We start from the raw sequence: 17,879 nt of genomic DNA, 5'->3' as shown, positions 1-17,879 counted from the left end.
CGTGAGCGTTGAAGTCCCCCAGTAGCACAAGGGAGCCTCCAGGAGGTGCACTCTCCAGTACCCACTCTAAGGCCTCCAAAAAGTGGGGATAATCTGAGTTGCTGTTTGTCGCATAAGCACAAACAACAGTCAGAACCCGTCCCCCCACACGTAGGTGGAGGGAGGCTACCATCTCGTTCACCGGGGTGGACCCCAACGTACAGGCACCAAGATTGGGGCAACAAGTATGCCCACTCCTGCTCCTCTCGCCAGGGGCAACTCTAGAGTGGATGAGTGTCCAACCCTTCTCAAGGAAACTGGTTCCAGAGCCATGCATTGGGGTGAGTCCGACTATTTCTAGCCGGAACCTCTCAACCTCACACAGCAGCTCTGGCTCCTTCCCCACCAGAGAGGTGACATTCCATGTCCAAATAGCCAGCTTCTGTAGCCGAGGATCAGACCGCCAGGGTCCCCGCCCTCAGCCACCACCTATCCCTCAGTGCACCCGACCCCTTTGGCCCCTCCCATAGGTGGTGAGCCCATGGTAAGGGGGACTTTCAATACTGTTGAATTTAAATGGGACTTTAATAATTTTATTTCTATTACTAAATATCATGTAGTTTGTTTTTTCCAAATTTATTAATAACTTATTAAGTTGGACCAAGTTTGTATTTTTACAAATTCTGCCTGTATCATCTCTAACATCCGTTCATTATCTTCACCCAAACAAAAACATGTGATATCATCTGCAAATTAAACACACTTCAAAAGCCCTGACACATCAACCATATCATTCACATACAAAATAAACAACTTTGGTCCCAACACAGAGCCCTGAAGAACTCCACATCCATTAACACAATATTCTGTCCTTACATTGTTTGCCTGTACAAACTGTCTCCTATTGTTCAAATAACTGGATACCCACTGTAGTGCTAATCCTCTAATGCCATATTTATTAAGTTTTTCAAGGAGAATGGTGTGGTCAATAGTGTCGAAGGCCTTTTTTAAATCAATAAAAACACTAACGCTATACTGTTTTTTTATCAACAGCAGTTGTTATTTCTTGTTAGTTCCATGAGAGCCATTGATGTTGAATTATTTGCTCTAAAACCATATTGACTATTACTTAAAATATTCTGTTTATCTATACATCGATCTAATCTGGTTACAAATAATTTCTCTTAATATTTTTGAAAATTGTGGCAACAAGGATACTGGTCTGTCATTAGTGAACACACATTTCTAACCATTTTTTAAAATGTTTTTATCCTCAGATCCAGGAGGAACAATCCAGGTTCCTTCCTGGTCGTGGAACACTGGACCAGCTCTTTACCCTCACTAGGATCCTTGAGGGGTCATGGGAGTTTGCCCATCCAGTCTACATGTGTTTTATGGACTTGGAGGAGGCTTTCGACCGTGTTCCTCAGGGTACATTATGGGGGGTGCTCCGTGAGTATAGGATTGGGGCCCGTTGTTACGGGCTGTTCAGTCCCTATACAAGCAGTGCGAGGGTTTGGTTCTCATTGCTGCTAGTAAGTCGGACCCTTCAGGGTGGGAGTTGGACTCTGCCAGGGCTGCCCGTTGTCACAGATTCTGTTCATAACTTTTAAGGACAGAATTTCTGGGTGCAGCCAGGGGGTGGAGTAATTCCATCTCTGCTCTTTGCAGATGATGTCGTCCTGTTGGCGTCATCATGCCGTTATCTTCAGCTCTCACTGGAGCGGTTTGCAGCTGAGTGTGAAGCAGCTGGAATGAGAATCAGCACCTCCAAATCTGAAGTCATGGTCCTCAGTCAGAAAATGGTGGATTGTTCTCTTCAGGTCGAGGGTGAGGTTCTGCCTCAAGTGGAGGAGTTGAAGTATCTCTGGGTTTTGTTCATGAGTGAGGGAAGAATGGAGCGTGAGATTGACAGACAGATTGGTGCAGCGTCTGCAGTATTGTGGATACAGTGCCAGTGCGTTGTGGTGAAGAGGGAGCTGAGCTGTAAGACAAAGCTCTATGTTTACCGATCGACCTACGTTCCTCCCCTCACCTCTGGTCATGAACTCTGGTAGAGACTGAAAGAATGAGATCGTGGATCCAGGAGGTTGAAATGAGTTCCTCTGCAGGGTAGCTGGACTCTCCCTTAGAGACAGGGTGAAAAGTTCAGCTATCAGGAGAGACTCAGAGGAGAACCACTGCGCCTCCACATCCAGAGGAACCAGTTTCATTCAACCTTTATTTAAACAGATAAATCACATTGAGCCTCAAAGACTCATTTACAAGTGAGACCTGTTTGGACAGACAAAAAAAGTGGTAAACTGGACACATGTAGGAATAGGAATCGAAAAAATTCCTATCAGACTTTTTTTTCTTCCTGCCTGAGGAAAAAAAACTTTGATATTAAAAAACATCTCGCACAAACAAGCACATAGTGATGTAGACATTCTGCAGACGGGGGAGACGAGAGCGGTCAGCATGTTCATAGATGCTCTCGAGGTCACTGTAAGAGTTCTGATAAGGATGTAATAATCAGTCAATGTCCTCCGGTGAGATCCATAAACATTCTCAAGGTATGTTGAGGAATGGTGTAGATGAACAGATGCTCGGATATATTCATCATTTAACACGGATTCCTCATTTTTCTGGACTGAATAAAACGTGCATTGAATTTAAGGAAATGCAAACGTGAGACGTCATTTATATTTGACCCATCAAAATGAATGCAGTCATTTATTTACAGAATCAAAATTTAACATCAAACATTTACATTAATTTGGCAAATTATGAAAATAACAACATAAGCAATCAATCAGGAAAAATCATACGGCCATGATTTTTCCGTTGCTTCACCACAGACATTTATGAAAACTGTACAATTATGATCTTTTACCCACATGGATGTGGGTGAGCATTTTACACAGACATTTCTAAATATCTGGAAGTATATCTACTTGATAGAAAGTTTAAAGATGGGAAAGAAGTTTAGAGGGAGTAAAGATGGTATGGGAGGGGAAGTGTTCACCAGAATTGACACTCTCCGTCAGAACCCAGCTCTCCCCGGTACGCTTGGTAGGAAACTTGACTCGTTACCTCTCTGAAGTTAATCAGCAGATATGGAGCTCCGTTAACGCTACCTGTCCAGCGTCTCCTTAGGATGCTGTGAATCGTCAGAAGTAGTGGCGAGTGAAAATGTTATAATCCCATGGAACTCGGAAGAGCTCTGTTGCCATGTCAGGATCATCCCGTCTCCATCAGAACTGAACAGAACTGTCCCAGAACTTCTAACAGAACTGTGTAGTTTACAGATCTCGAGCAGAACCTTACCAGAACCAGAACCAGAACTGAGTAAACCAGGAAGTACTGACATTTTAAAGAGCTGTTTCCCGGTTCACTTTTGGGAGTATTCCCATTGGTCAGAACCGACCAGACGGGGTGTGTTTTGTGACGTAAGAGGTTAGAAGACAGCAAGAATTGTTATGAAAAGATCAGAAATGTTCTCACAGACAGAGAGAGTTTTGTTTTGGCGCGTTTCAGAAACAGGTGCCAAAAACCCCTATATTTATGTCTGAGAGGATTCTAAAAACATGCCAACAACTTGTTTTGCGTTTGACTCCAACCTTGGACCAACTTACACTTGCTCATTCAAAAGCAGAAATCAGAAAAGGCATAATTACTCTGTAACAGCTTTGACATGAGTTCTAACTTTGCGTGAGAAAAATCATTACACAGTTAATAAAATTGATTAGTTCACTGCAACATCTAAAATGGTTTGAACTAAGACACTTTGATTATCAACATTTGTAAAATAGTAATGATAATAAAAAGAGAGTGTTCTTTTCACTTGAATCTTCAAGAGAGAAAGTCTCAGGATGGGTGAACCTGTATTTCTGGATTCAAATCAATGAAATGACAGTTCCTGTCCCACAAGGTTCTTAAGGTCAAGATTTTTGACCTTAGACTTAGTTTTTGACATGGGCCTAGTCCACTACAATGGCCAAGAATAACATCTATGAGAATCCAAGAGTCCTGAAATGATGACACAAGTTTATTCAGCTGGTTTCATCTGGTTATCAGTTGGAAATTCCTCAGGGAGGGGGTGGTGAGCGTCAGATCTCGGGCTGCAACTAATGAATATTTCAATAATCGATTCATTGGCCAATTATTTTTTCGAATAATCGATGAATTGGCAAAAAAACACATTTTTATTTCCACCCCTTTATTCCAAAATTGAACATTTGACTGACATAGCAATTCGCACAAAAAAACAGGTTGCTATTTGACTATTCTGTTAGTAAAATATTTAATAATAAAAAATAAAAGTTAGTCAAATAGCTTAAAAAATAAATGTACACAAAAATATATACAAATGTGTCTTTATACCTGCACAATATGTAGCTACTTTGTAAAATGTGTCATTGAGGGAAGAGTGTAACCTGGATTAAAAGTGTGGTTTATTGTAACCTGGATTAAAAATGTGGTTTATTGTAACCTGGATTAAAAGTGTGGATTATTGTAATCTGGATTAAAAGTGTGGATTATTGCAACCTGGATTAAAAGTGTGGATTATTGTAATCTGGATTAAAAGTGTGGATTATTGTAGTGAAGCCTTCGTCTTCAACCATGGACAGAGGCCTCATGTCAGTGATGATCATGTTCAGGATGTTTCAGTGAAGACAGCTGCTGCTGTGGTGTCCATGATGTCTGTCCATCATGAAGGATGTTGTTGTTGTTGTTGTTGTTGTTGTTGTTGTTGTTGTTGTTGTTGTTGTTGTTGTTGTTTTCTGGAATGAGACAGTAAATATGTATTATATCATAATTTACAGCAACTCTAGAAATGCCTTGTTTCACTTACAGTGTTAGGTTCAGGCAAAAGTAGCTAAAAGAGCAATTAAACACACACACACACACACACACACACACATACACACACACATATATATATATAAAAAATACTTAATTACACACATTTGAGTAGATGTAATAAATTACTTTAATTCCTGTTTAAATGCAATTCATCCTGCCATACCTGCAGTGTCTTCAGACTTTGCCAGCAAATTAAAAGTTGAAGCTTAATCATTAAATTATTATCTTTGTGTTAGATTTATTTATAAAATCACATTTAAACACTGCTTGTTCCAATTAAATTAAATAAAAAGTAACACACACGTTCTCTATCACCGTCATTAATCAGACAAACAAACAAACAGCAGCTTCATCTTCAGACAGACTGACGTTACGTTTTGTCTCTTGAAACAGAACAAAGTGTTAAATTGTAGAGACTCACCTGCAACACATGAAGAGTTGTATCAGCTGCAGCTCCTTCCTCCTCCTCGTCACTCCCACATGTTTACGTTTATCTCCGTGGTTCTCTCGTGTCGTGTCGTCACTTTTCAAAGCTGCGTGTTTCAGTTTTTATCTTTGTGAAGAGCTCCCACTCTTTGGAGGACTTGGGTCGAACAGTTTTTGCTGCGTTGCTCATTTGTAAAATTTACTTAATTTCCTTTGAAAACAGCCTCTGCTCTGTTTCTGTCTCCCCCCTCGCTCTGTTCATCTCACGCTGCAGAGGTTTTTTTATTTATTTATGTTTTTACTTTATTCAGTCAGTCAGCATTGACAATGAACTGCAGGTGAACAAAACGGCTCCGCAGTGCCGTGAGACACGCTTAATAACGCAGTACAACAAATCGATCATGAAATTCGTTGCCAACACTTTTAATCATCGATTTTTATTGATTTTATCGATTTGTTGTTGCAGCCCTAGTCAGATCACATGTTCTCCAGGTGAATTCAGATAAGATGACCTTCAAGGTCAGCCAAGGAAGCCAAATTCAGATAAACACACAGTTGTTTTGGGGACAGGCAGAACTTAATGACATCAACCTTGAGTCTGTGTTGGTCCACTCGGTTCCGAAATGTCCAAATCACATGGCCACACCTGTAGTGTGTCAAGGTCAGCTTTGCTGTACCTTCACTACTAATTATTTAAATATAACGGGTTCTTTCTTTTTCGAGTTAAATTAATGCCATGTGACGAGGTAACTGTGAGGATTGTTTAATCAGTGACAAGAGACGTTAAGTTTCCTTTGACCCATCAGAATAAATGTGGTCATTTATTTAACAGAATCAAAATTTAACATCAAAGCATGTACACATGATTAGCTGATCTGGTTCTGATTAATAAAACTTGGCACGCTTTACTAATATGACAACAAGACATTTATGAAGGCATCTAGATTACTGGCAAAATAGAAGAGTTGAAAGGAAGGATGGGTGAAGAGAAAAGATGGGTGAAAGGAGGTGTCTGTTTGGACCAGGATGGCACGCTTCTTCCAACACCAGCTCAAACCTCCGGTACACTTAGCGCGTCACGACTCGTTACCTTTGCTGGAGATAACTCAGCTCCGGTGTCGGGTCCATTTCAACGCTACCTTCCAGCGTCTCCGGTAAGAGCGGCTGGCCATCGTCAGAAGTCGTGTTGATTTACTCCTTTCAACAAACAGGCTCAGCTCCCTTCAAAGTTGGAGGCATTATACCCGGGTGGATTCACAGCAAGCATCGGTGAGTCCGTCAGAGATCCCACTCAGGAGTGGAAGACTCCACAAGGCTTGAGAAGACTCCATCAAAGACTGAGTTCAACTCAGATCCAAGACTCTAGAAGACGGGCTAGACTCCAGAAGACCCAGTAGACTGAGTAGTTCCAGGAAGTGTGGACTTTTAAAGAGTTCTCACTTCCGGTCACTCAGGACTTCCTGATTGGTTGAAACAACCAAAAGGGGGTGTGTTTCAGTGATGTCAGAGGGTTATTAAAAGTCAAAAAGATAGCAAGAATGTTTAGGAACGTTTAGTACAGACAGAGAAATGTTTTTAAGGAGTGAGAGGAAGCAGGTGCCAGTTACTTCTTTTTTGCCGTCTCCTAGGTTTAAAAACAATACAGCCTGTTCTAATAACTTCTTTCTGACTGTCTCTGACTTTTGACCGACATCACTACTTCTCCTTTAGACAGAAAATCAAAATGCATATTTACTTTGTAAATAGACATTTAACTTGATTTCTAATTTAAATTAGGATTAAAAATCATTAATACTGTTTCACAGTTGATTTAAAATGAGTGGTTCACTTCAACATTTAAAAATGGTATGAACTAAACACACTTTTGATTATCAAGACATTGTAAAATAGTAATGATAATAAAAAGAAGAGTTTTCTTTCAATTGATTAATTCAGGATACAATTAGAAAGTCTCTGGATGAGCTAATTTGTATTTCTGGATTCAAATCAATGAAATAACAGTTCCTGTCCCATGAAGGTCTTCAGAGGCAGGTTGAGGTCGGAGGCCTAGTTCACTACACAAAGATGGAACATGACTGAGTAAAATCCACAATATCTGATCCATTCTGCCCAAAGCATTTGAGTCTGGGTACTCGAGACACGAACCAAAGCATCATAAAGGCCATCAGTGTGATCAGGTCCATATTTGCTGCTGACGACTTCCTTGACTTCTGCTACTCTTCCATGTCAAGAGGAGCCAGTTGAGGTGGTTCGGGCATCTGGTAAGGATGCCCCCTGTGCGCCTCCCTAGAGAGGTGCTTCTGGCATGTCCCACTGGGAGGAGACCCCGGGGAAGACCCAGGACACGCTGGAGAGACTATGTCTCTTGGTTGGCCTTGGAATCCTCCCAGATGAGCTGGAAGAGGTGGCTGTGGAAAGAGATGTCTGGGTCTCCCTGCTTAAGCCACTGCCCCCGTGACCTGACTTCGGAATAAGCAGAAGATAATGGATGGATGAATGGACTTCCTTTATTGTAGATAAAACCAACAACCAGCCAAATCCAAAAAGCAGGAACAAGTTATCGAAAATCCAATTAAATATGCGTCCTTAAAATCCACAAATGGCAGCAGAGATAGACACATCATCAAGTCTTCAAGTCGATGAGATATCCAGCTGCGTGCCAACAGGACAAACTGGCTCGCCTAAAGCCTGTGTTCTCTTCAAAGAAATGTTGTAAATTGAGTTGAGGGACCAACTGATCAAAACAAGTCCATAATTGAGCAGGAAGTTGAGGTGGTTCATCTTGGGCATCTCCCTAGGAAGGTGCTTTGGGCATGTCGGACTGGGAGGAGACCCCGGGAGAGCCCAGGGAAGACCCAGGACACACTGGGGAGACTATATATCTCTCAGTTGGTCAGTGAACACCTTGGAATCCTCCGACAGGAACTGAAAGAGGTGGCTGTGGAAAGAGATGTCTGGACATTCCTGCTCAAGATGCTGCCCCTGAGACCTGAGTCCAGAACAAGATGATGGATGGATGCATGGTTGGATTACTGGATGGATGATGGATGAATTGATTGATGGTGGGTGGATGGATGGATGTATGTATGCAAGGTTGTATGTATGTATGTATGGATGGATGGATGCATGGATGTATGGGTGGATGGATGCATGGATGGCTGGATGGATGGCTGCATGCATGGATGCATGGATGGATGATGGATGGATGGATGGATGGATATTTTCTTATTGTTTTTTTATTCTTGTGTTTCAGTTTGAAGTCTCTGGAGTTCTGGTTTAACCACGTCTACACTCATGAAGGTAGGATGATGATGATCCATTGCTTTAAAGTCTCGACACGTTCGATCCCTTCTGTGACTTCATATTTTTGTGTTGCAGACATCGTAGCTGCACACTACAACCCGTGGGGTTTCCTCCCCATCTCACAGGCAGTGTGTAAGCCCCTCTTGGAGGAGCTGCTCCTCCTGCTTCAGCCCCTGTCTCTCCTGCCCTTTGACCTTGACCTACTGTTTGAGCCTCACCTCCTCCAGAAGGGTGAGGAGCAGCTGCGTTGCAAGGAGCAGCTGTGCTCTGTAGGACAGAGCACCAACCGGTCGAGCCGCTCCACCTTCCAGCTCATGAGAGGATGGAGAGCCATCGTCAGCGACCGGGTCAGTGACTCGGAGGTGAATATGGAGAGGGCGGGGCTGAGGCAGGAGAGGGCGTGGCCGAGAGCAGAGATTGGAGGAGGAGGGATGACTCACCTGTGGAAGGAGAGAGCAATGGAGGGGCTGAGGATGAAAGGTATCGGGCAGGAGAGTCAGAAGCAAGGAGCAGAGCTCAAGGTGCGTCAGAGGGAGGACCGACAGGCTGGCTGGTGGTACCAGCTCAGGCAGTCCTCCCAGGTCTACATTGGCCAGTCCACTGAGGGGTCAAAGTTCATTAAGACCGAGAAAAGGAAGAAGTCCTCAGAGAGACAACAGAACCTCCCACCGCCCACCAGAGAAGGAGTGGTGGAAGGAGCCGAGTCCAATCATAGAGGGGACGGTGGAACAAGCAGCTCTGGATCCAGAGGAAGGCCTTCATGGATGGGAAGCCCCCCAGAGTTGGTCCTGAACCAGGAGAAATGCTCAACACCCCTACTCCAGGTTCTGGGGACTGGAGTCCAGTCAGCAGCCCAGGAGGAGCACCCCCCACATGGACAGAGTTTACGCTGGAGCCGGCTCTTTGGGTCGACTGTTGGGTCTCCTCTGAGAGTGGACACGACAGAACCCAGAGCAAGAACCCAGAAGACCAGGTCAGACTAATCTGGCTCTTTAACAAAACAAATAGCCAAAAGATCCTATTATAGATTATTTGAATACATGTTACCATGTAGCTAAAATTATTAAAAGATGAGGAACATGTAGCAAAAGGCTAGCTAAAAGCTAAAAGTAGCTTCAGAAGATAAAATCAAAGCGAGTATGCTGAAAGTTCTATGTCATATAAGCTTCGCCCTTTAAGGCCTTCGCTTTAGTGGGTTTATCCCGTTATGCAGAGCATAAGCACTGAAAAAAATTAGTCCACGCCCACCTGCTGTGTGGGCCCCACCCGGTCCGTATAAATTACGTTAAGAGCGGGAAATCGGCTCCCATTTTTTCTTCAGCGAGCTAATATAGCACTGTCAGAAGAATAAAGAAGATAAATTGTGTAAATGACCAACCTTGCGAAAGATGCTTGGCCCGGCAGTCGACCTCCGGTCGTCCGGTGAGTTCTCCTCCCCGAGGAGAAGATGACAGCAGTCTTATTCCAAGGTAAGCGTCGGGGAACATTTCCCAATGACAGGTCACTACACGCTGGACAACGCCATCTTGTGTTTTTTCCTCTTATCGCCGACCCTCGGGGCGAACCGGATGGTTCCTCCGGGGCAAGGCGTGCTCAGCTGCAGCCCCCGCTGCTCTTTCCCTCCTGGGGAGCGTAGTGTAGGTGGGGGGGGGGGCTGAGTGAATGCTCACCCCATCCCACCCCGTTTCGCATCGGCGATCACACCGCTCCCGGCCGACGGCGCCCTCAGGGGTTGCCCGGCGGAACCCAGGAGGAGGCTGACATGAAGGGACCCCTTTTTTCTACGTCCCTCGCCTTTTCCCGCCAGTTCGGATGATCGGCGGAAAGGTCATTTTTCACTGGGCTCCACTGTGGCTCACCGTCTTGATCCATACGGCCTCGCGTTCCAACAGGACGTTCCACGGGCGAGGCCGCAGACGGTTCTTTCCTGGTAGATTAGAGGAGTCGGTCCCCAGTCCGCTCCCATCACCAGAGTTGAGGGACTCACCGAGCGGGGCTATTCCTCGGTACCCCCCCCTGGAGCCAAACCTCGCGGAAGCTTCCGGAGCGAAGCTGCCCAGGTCGGAGCAGCGTCCCGTCCCTCCGGAGGAACCAGACGGCGACCACGCTCTCCAATCGAGCCCACCGACGTGTTTTTCAGGCAGCCGCAGTTAGCAACAACTCGCGCTGCTAGCATTAGCATGTCCAAGGGATTGAAGGCCGCAGACCTGCCTTGGAGACGAAGATCTCCCTCTGTAAAGCAGCTGACGCCAGCTCAACATGTGTGCCTCTCCCACGGTTTGCCTGTCGAGGACTGCAGCGCGGAGGACGACGATCCAACGACCCACCTGGCTTCGTTACTCCCCTCGCTGCCGGAGAATCTGCACAAGACCTGATGAAACCCATCGCGGACGCGCTGTTCAGAGCAGCTTCAAACCATGCTGGCGAAGTGAAACAGTCGGAGGAGGTGCCAGAGGCTGTGCGCCACCTCATCAAGCCGCGCGGCCCACCCCGTCCCCGCTGGAGGGACCGTCGCGAGCAAGCTTCGACTTTTCCACGGCCGCGGCTCTCGCTGAGTTCCACCACCAGCCCCGCCCGTCAGAATCCAGCCCTCTTCACTCCGGCAGCCTGCAGCTCAGCGTTTTCCCCAGAGTTCGCCTGCAGACGGCGCTCGGGTCAAACAAACCGCAGAGCTCACGAGGGAGAAGGTTTAAGAAATGACGGTCTGCGGGGGATGTGTGTATGAACGAAACAGAAAGTGAAATAAATGATTTTTTCAAAAATCAGAATGCCTGTTTTTAGCCAGTCTGTAAGTTCGGATGAGCTCACAGCCGCTACACACACATCCTCCACACAGAGAGAGCCGGTGGCATTAAATAAAGGTTTTTTAAACCCACCGCCGCTCCTTCACATGCCCAGACGCTCACGTGACACCACGGTAAGCGAAATATTTTGTTGTCAAACAGAACCGCACGATCACCACTCAAACGGTGTTAAACGCGCACCCGAGCGAGACAAGCAGCGTCCATCCAACGGCACTGTGCCGATGATGCACGCACAGCTGCCCGGCGCTCACCGGCTCACATCGGGATAAATGTGGGACCGCAGGCCGGGTCCGGTGGAGGTCCCCGCTCTCAGCAAAACAACACACGTTTTTCCTGAATAAACGCGAACAGCCGTCATCCATCGCGCCTCTGCGATCAGCAGCTCACGGCGACATAAGCGTGAGACAGCTGACTGAATCCAATGACGGGCCCCGCCCTCAGCGAGAGCGGCGCGCGTCCCTCCAGAGGAAACGTGCGCTCCCGCGAAGTTCACAACCTTCACTTCGACAGCACGGCGTTGATGACGTCACGCCCTCCACCTCTCAACGTTCGCACAGCGACGTTAAACGTGCAGCCTCTGGACGTCACCAGCGGACACACGCCTCGCCTCAGCGCACACCGCCCCGCCCGGACATGAAGGTTGGTCCGCGATCCAGTCACAGCGCACGGGCGCGCGCAGTTCAGCCCTTTCGAGAAGCCTCGCCTTGGGTCACGCGGAAAACATTTCCGCGACGCATGACGGCGGTCGAGGCGGAGGTTTGGATGACATCCGTTCAAAACACGGCACATCATTTAAACGCACGTCCACTCCACGAACGTCACGCAGAGTGGTTAAAAACATGCTCACCGGACAGATGGATGGACAGAGTGTTATGCAAGGGTTACACGCTGCAGTTTGCAACCCGACCCCCTCCGTTCGGAGGAGTTATAGAGATGGTCCTGTCATCACCAGACCAAGTCTCAGCCTTAAATGCAGAAGTCCAGGAGCTTCTGATAAAAGGTGTAATCTCAAGAGTTCCCAACGAGGAGGAAAACACAGGGTCTTACTCACGCTACTTCCTGGTCCCCAAAAGACCGGAGGGATGAGACCGATTCTGGATCTGTCAGCTTTCAACAAAGCGATCATGAACAGACCTTTTCACATGTTGATGAACAGACAGCTGTTGGACAACATCCAGGAAAACGACTGGTTTGTCTCCATCGTTTTAAAAGATGCCTATTTTTCACACACCAATCATCCCAAAACACAGAAAATTTCTGCGTTTCGCCTTTTCAAGGGATGAAGTACCAGTACAACAGGCTGCCTTTTTGGGTACTCCCTCGCGCCTCGTACGTTCTCAAAGTGTGTGGAGACAGCCCTGCATCCACTGCACAAGCAGGGATGAGAGTTTTGTTTTACCTGGACGACCTGTTGCCCCTGTCTCACTCCAGACAGGAAGCATTGATACAGGCTCAGGTGTTAGCATCACACCTGCTAAATCTGGGCTTCGCCATAACTGGAAGAAGAGCTCGATTTTCCCGGCCCAGATAATTGTTATCTGGGAGTGGAATTAAATTCAATTACCATGACGGCTCGTTTATCACAAACAAGAATCGACACTCTAAAAACCATTTACGCCACGTAAGACCTGGCAAAGTGGTAACAGCTGCCTCCGTCATGAAGCTGCTGGGAATGACGTCATCAGCTCACACAGTGGTCCCGCTGGGTTTGTTACACATGAGACGCCTCCAGAGGTGGTTTACGCGTCTGCGTGTGGATCCAGTAAAACAAAAGAGACGGATGATCACTGTCCCTCCCTCCATGGGAGCAGACCTCCGACACTGGGGAAACACCCTGGCTCTGTCAGAGGGAGTCCCCGTCAGCAGACCCACGTCACGTGTCAGTCTTCACGGACGCGTCTCTGTCAGGTTGGGGGGGGGACATGCCTATCTCAAGCAGTAGGGGCGCTGTGGCCCCACCGCACATCAGCCCACATCAATGTTTTTGGAGTGTCGCACAGTGCTGAATGTGATTCAACATTTTGCTCCCGTGCTACAGAATCAACACGTGTTGATTCACACAGACAACATGGTGACTGCTGCGTACATAAACCGCCAGGGGGGTGTGCGTTCAGCCCAGATGTTACACATTGCGCGGAAGCTACTGAGTTGGGTTCATCAAACCTGCTTTTATTGAGCGGTTTACATATCCGGTGTTCTGATGTGACGTCCAAGGGCGGCCCACGTTACGTGGACCGGATCCTCCATCCGGATCTGATGTTTTCAGACGCAGCAGAAGTTGGCAAAGCAGCTGTGGACCTGTTTGCGATGCGAGAAGAACGCTCAATGTCAACTACGGTTTTCCCTGAGCCCGCGAGACGATCCATCGCTGGGGGGGGACGCATTTGCTTACAGTCGGTGGCCCAAAACGCTTTTTACGCGTTTCTTTCCCCCCCACCTCCTCTGTTTTTTACGGTCCATGAACCGAGTTCAGGAGGAGGGATTGACAGCTCTCCTGGTGGCTCCCGGCGTGTGAACGCACTATGGTTCCCAGGCCTGCAACGTCTGTTGTTGGGTCGCCGTGGAACTGTCATGGGGGAAGGATGCTCTCCTTCAGGCAGGAGGAGCGACCAAGAGTTACCCAGAAATAGGTCAACACCGGTGGGTCTGACCGCTGAGCGGTTCCACTTAGAGGATGGGTCTCCCTCAGGAGATAGTGTGCACAATTCAAGATTCACGTGCTGCATCTACCACAGTTTTGTACACATCAAGGGGACGGCCTTTCAGCGCTGGTGCACAGAGAAGGTTTAGAGACCACTTCATGCCTTTAAGCGGCGTGTTGTTTTTCTACAACAGCTGATGGATAGGGAGTTGGCTTTCAGTACGCTTTAACGTACGATTGCAGCCATCTCTTCCTGCCACAAAGGGTTTGGAGACAGAACAGCTTTTATCACCCGCTGATGAAGCGGTTTCTAAAAGGTGTACAGAGATGTAGGCCTGTTTTCACGCCCACTTGTTTTCCACAGTGGGTTTAACGCTGGTCCTGCGAGCCCTGATCAAAGCTTCAATTGAGCCTCTGGATCAGGTTTCATTTAATTCTTGTCTCTTTTAACAGCCCTGTTGCTGGTTTTAACACCCGCTAAGAGGGTAAGTATTTATCTGCCCTCTCTGTTGCTTCGTCATGCCTTAGAATTAGGCTGACGGGCAGCTCAGCTGATTTAAGACCAACCCAGCTTTTATGCCTAAAACATCACGAGCTTTTTTAAATCAAGAGTGATATCGTTGGAGGGGTCTTTTTCCCCCCACAGATCAGAAGAGGAAACATCTCTTCATCTTCTCTGCCCGGTGCGGGCGTTGACGTGTTACATAACGCACACAGCTGCAATGCGTTTCAAACTCAACAATGGTTTGTGCATTATAGAGATGCTTCTGCAGGTCGTCGTTATCCATCCAGCGCTTGTCACACTGGCTGTGTGAGGCCTTTTCTGAAGCCTACAGAGCATCAGATTTAGAGCCTCCTGTCAACCTCTAAGCACACTCGACCAGGGGTATCGCATCTTCGACTGTTCTGCACAATGGTATGTCAATGCAGGTCATTTGCACTGCGGCTGCATGGTCAACACCCTGCTCATTTATTCGCTTTTACCTACGTGATGTAACGGCTCGTTCCATGACACATTCTGTCCTTAGTGCTCTAACAGAATGAATGTTATTGTTCTCATGGAACTCTGTTTAAGCTCACTTCTGTCTGCATGCATTACAGTGTGAGATGTTGTTATCAGTCACAAGTCGTGTCTATGATTTTGGTTCTATTGTCACTAATCAGTTCATGATTATTGTTACCAATCAGTTCAATTGATTTATAATCAGTTTATGGACATTAATCTGTTTATACTGTTCAGCCATGAACCAGTTGGTTCATGCCCGCCCCCCCCCTCTTTTCAACTTCTTCTTCCCGTTGAAAGTTTTCCGGGGTATTCATGCTTTGTCAGAACGCATAGTTACACAACATGCGTCTGTGCATGGCACATAATTACGCGATGCGTAGTTATGCACATGGGGAGCTGAGTGACAAGACGTTTTTTGGGCAAGCTTCCGTTTCTTACTGTGTTCGAATGGACCCAGTGAGGCGAGGACCACATCGGCTTCGCCCTTTTACCCACTAAAGCGAAGGCCTTAAAGGGCGAAGCTTATATGACATAGAACGTTGGTTACGTACTGTAACCCCAGATTCTATGAATATAAGCGTAGCCCTTTAAGCGTCGGGCCTCACTGGCTCCTAAATGGCTGAAGAAAAAGCTATTTTGGGAGCCGATTTCCCGCTCTTAACGTAATTTATACGGACCGGGTGGGGCCCACACAGCAGGTGGGCGTGGACTAATTTTTTTCAGTGCTTATGCTCTGCATAACGGGATAAACCCACTAAAGCGAAGGCCTTAAAGGGCTACGCTTATATTCATAGAATCTGGGGTTACAGTACGTAACCAACGATTTCCTCCTTGCGTCTCTTCAGGGCTCCGTCTGGTTGGTTGGCTTTGGACAGGTCTGTTATGGACCTGGTAGCTCTGGCCATCGGAGCGGGCAGCAGGAAGAAGGCGGAACATCCAGCTTCACCAACCACAGCGCCACCAGACCGCCCAACTGAAATCAAACAACTGTCTCAACGGTAAACAAATCGTTTCCCATCAGGACGTGTTGCACATTTATTCACATCAATTCGTCAAATTCAAACAGAAACGGATTAAAAATGAACATGCTGAGGTAGAAAGGAGAAAAAACACACTTTGACCCACTTAAAGATAATTATTTGCTAAGCTTTTACTTTTTTGGACCATTTTAATGCAGAGTTACAGAAAAATTCAAAATATATATTTTCTGTGAAAACATGGTGGGCATGCTGAGTGCTGAAGGACTGCTGAAGTTTGTTTAAAAAGTTAATCAAGGCAAAACATTAGCCAAAACCTTAAAGCACCAGCTAAAAACCTTTAGGTAGCAAAACACTAGATAAAAGCCAAAGTTAGCAAAATGCTTGCAAAATGTTGCAAAACGATACCTTAAAACTTAAAGAAGCAATTGGCTAGCTAATAAACTAAAAGTACAAAAGGGATAGATACTAGCTAAATGTACAATAGTAAAAGGCAAGGGTAAAAACTAAAAGCACCAAAACAGTGGCTAGAAGCAAAACATACAGAAACAAAAGGCTTATTTTTTTCATTTGACCTTTATTTAAACAGACAAGTCACATTGAGCCTCGAAGATTCATTTACAAGTGAGACCTGTTTGGACAGACAATAAAATGGTGAAAATCATGCACAGGGTTTGGAGACAAAAAAAAATTCCCAACATGCTTTAAACCTCTGTTTGTTTGCTGAGGACGACCAGAGACGAATCCCGAGTCTTGAAATGACGACATAAAAATTATTCAGCTGGGCTCCTCTGAAAAGTCCATGGAAACTCCTCAGTAGGAGGGGAGGGAGGGCCCTCGGTTTCAGAGGTCCGCAGGTCCAAACGGCGGCAGACCGGGTCCCGATTGTAACAGCACCCTGATTCGACAGCTGCAGTTCGGCTCCCTCGGTTTCCAGTGACTCGCGGTCCAAACGGTGGCAGAGCGGGTCTTTGCTGTGACAACCCCCAGGTCCTCTCACTCGATCCAACGGCTATAATATTGCTCCCCATATGTGAAGTAGGTTGACTGCAGGCACAGTTTCAAGAGTTGACACAGTGGTTCTGTGGAAAGTGTGGTCCTGCTGCTCAGAGTGGTGTCTGATTTTAATCTTAAACTGACCACCTCTACTGCATCATCAACAGGAATGCACGTAAAGAGTGATGTGACATCAAAAGAGACCATTGTTTCATCAGTCTCCATGATGACATCCCTCACCTTATCCACAAAGTCCATGGTGTTCTGTATGTGGTGTTCTGAGCTGCCAACTAAAGGGATGAGTACAGACGCCAGATATTTGGAAACATTGTAAGTGACAGAGTTAATCATGCTAACAATAGGTCTTAAAGGTACACCTTGTTTGTGGATTTTAGGTAAACCATACAGACTAGGTGTGGCCTCCCCTGGGTACAGTCTGTGGTACAGAAAACGGTCAATAGCCTTGTCCTGCTCCAAATTTTTAAGGCAATCTATTAACTTCTTCTTGTAACCACTTCCTGGATCTCTTTTCAGAGGTTCATAAGTGTTTAAGTCACTAAGGAGTGTCATAACTCTTTACGTGTCTATACGTGCATTCCTGTTGATGATGCAGTAGAGGTGGTCAGTTTAAAATTAAAATCAGACACCACTCTGAGCAGCAGGACCACACTTTCCACAGAACAACTGTGTCAACTCTTGAAACTGTGCCTGCAGTCAACCTACTTCACATATGGGGAGCAATATTATAGGCAGAAACATGGGTGTGCTATGGGGTCTCCAGTTTCTCCTATTGTTGCCAACCTGTACATGGAGGAGGTAGAAAAGAGAGCCTTGACGTCCTTTTCAGGGACACCACCAAGTCATTGGTTCAGGTATGTTGACGACACCTGGGTTAAAAT

At 46.4% G+C, this 17,879-nt stretch overlaps 1 protein-coding gene across 1 annotated transcript in view; it reads left to right on the top strand.

Moving 5' to 3' along the window:
- LOC119412958 (iporin) overlaps nt 1-17,879 on the top strand; it is a 63,807-nt gene that overhangs the window by 34,904 nt on the left and 11,024 nt on the right. Inside the window, exons 5-7 of the mRNA XM_037679969.1 lie at nt 8,507-8,553; nt 8,632-9,529; nt 15,853-16,005. Of these exons, the coding sequence (XP_037535897.1) occupies nt 8,507-8,553; nt 8,632-9,529; nt 15,853-16,005 (1,098 nt within the window). The remainder of the gene's footprint in view (nt 1-8,506; nt 8,554-8,631; nt 9,530-15,852; nt 16,006-17,879) is intronic.

Source organism: Nematolebias whitei, chromosome 8, assembly GCF_014905685.2.
Source record: "Nematolebias whitei isolate Nwh7 chromosome 8, NemWhi1, whole genome shotgun sequence".
NCBI lineage: Eukaryota > Metazoa > Chordata > Actinopteri > Cyprinodontiformes > Rivulidae > Nematolebias > Nematolebias whitei.
Note: the sequence above shows the minus strand (reverse complement) of the source record. Positions and strands in the feature narration are given on the sequence as shown.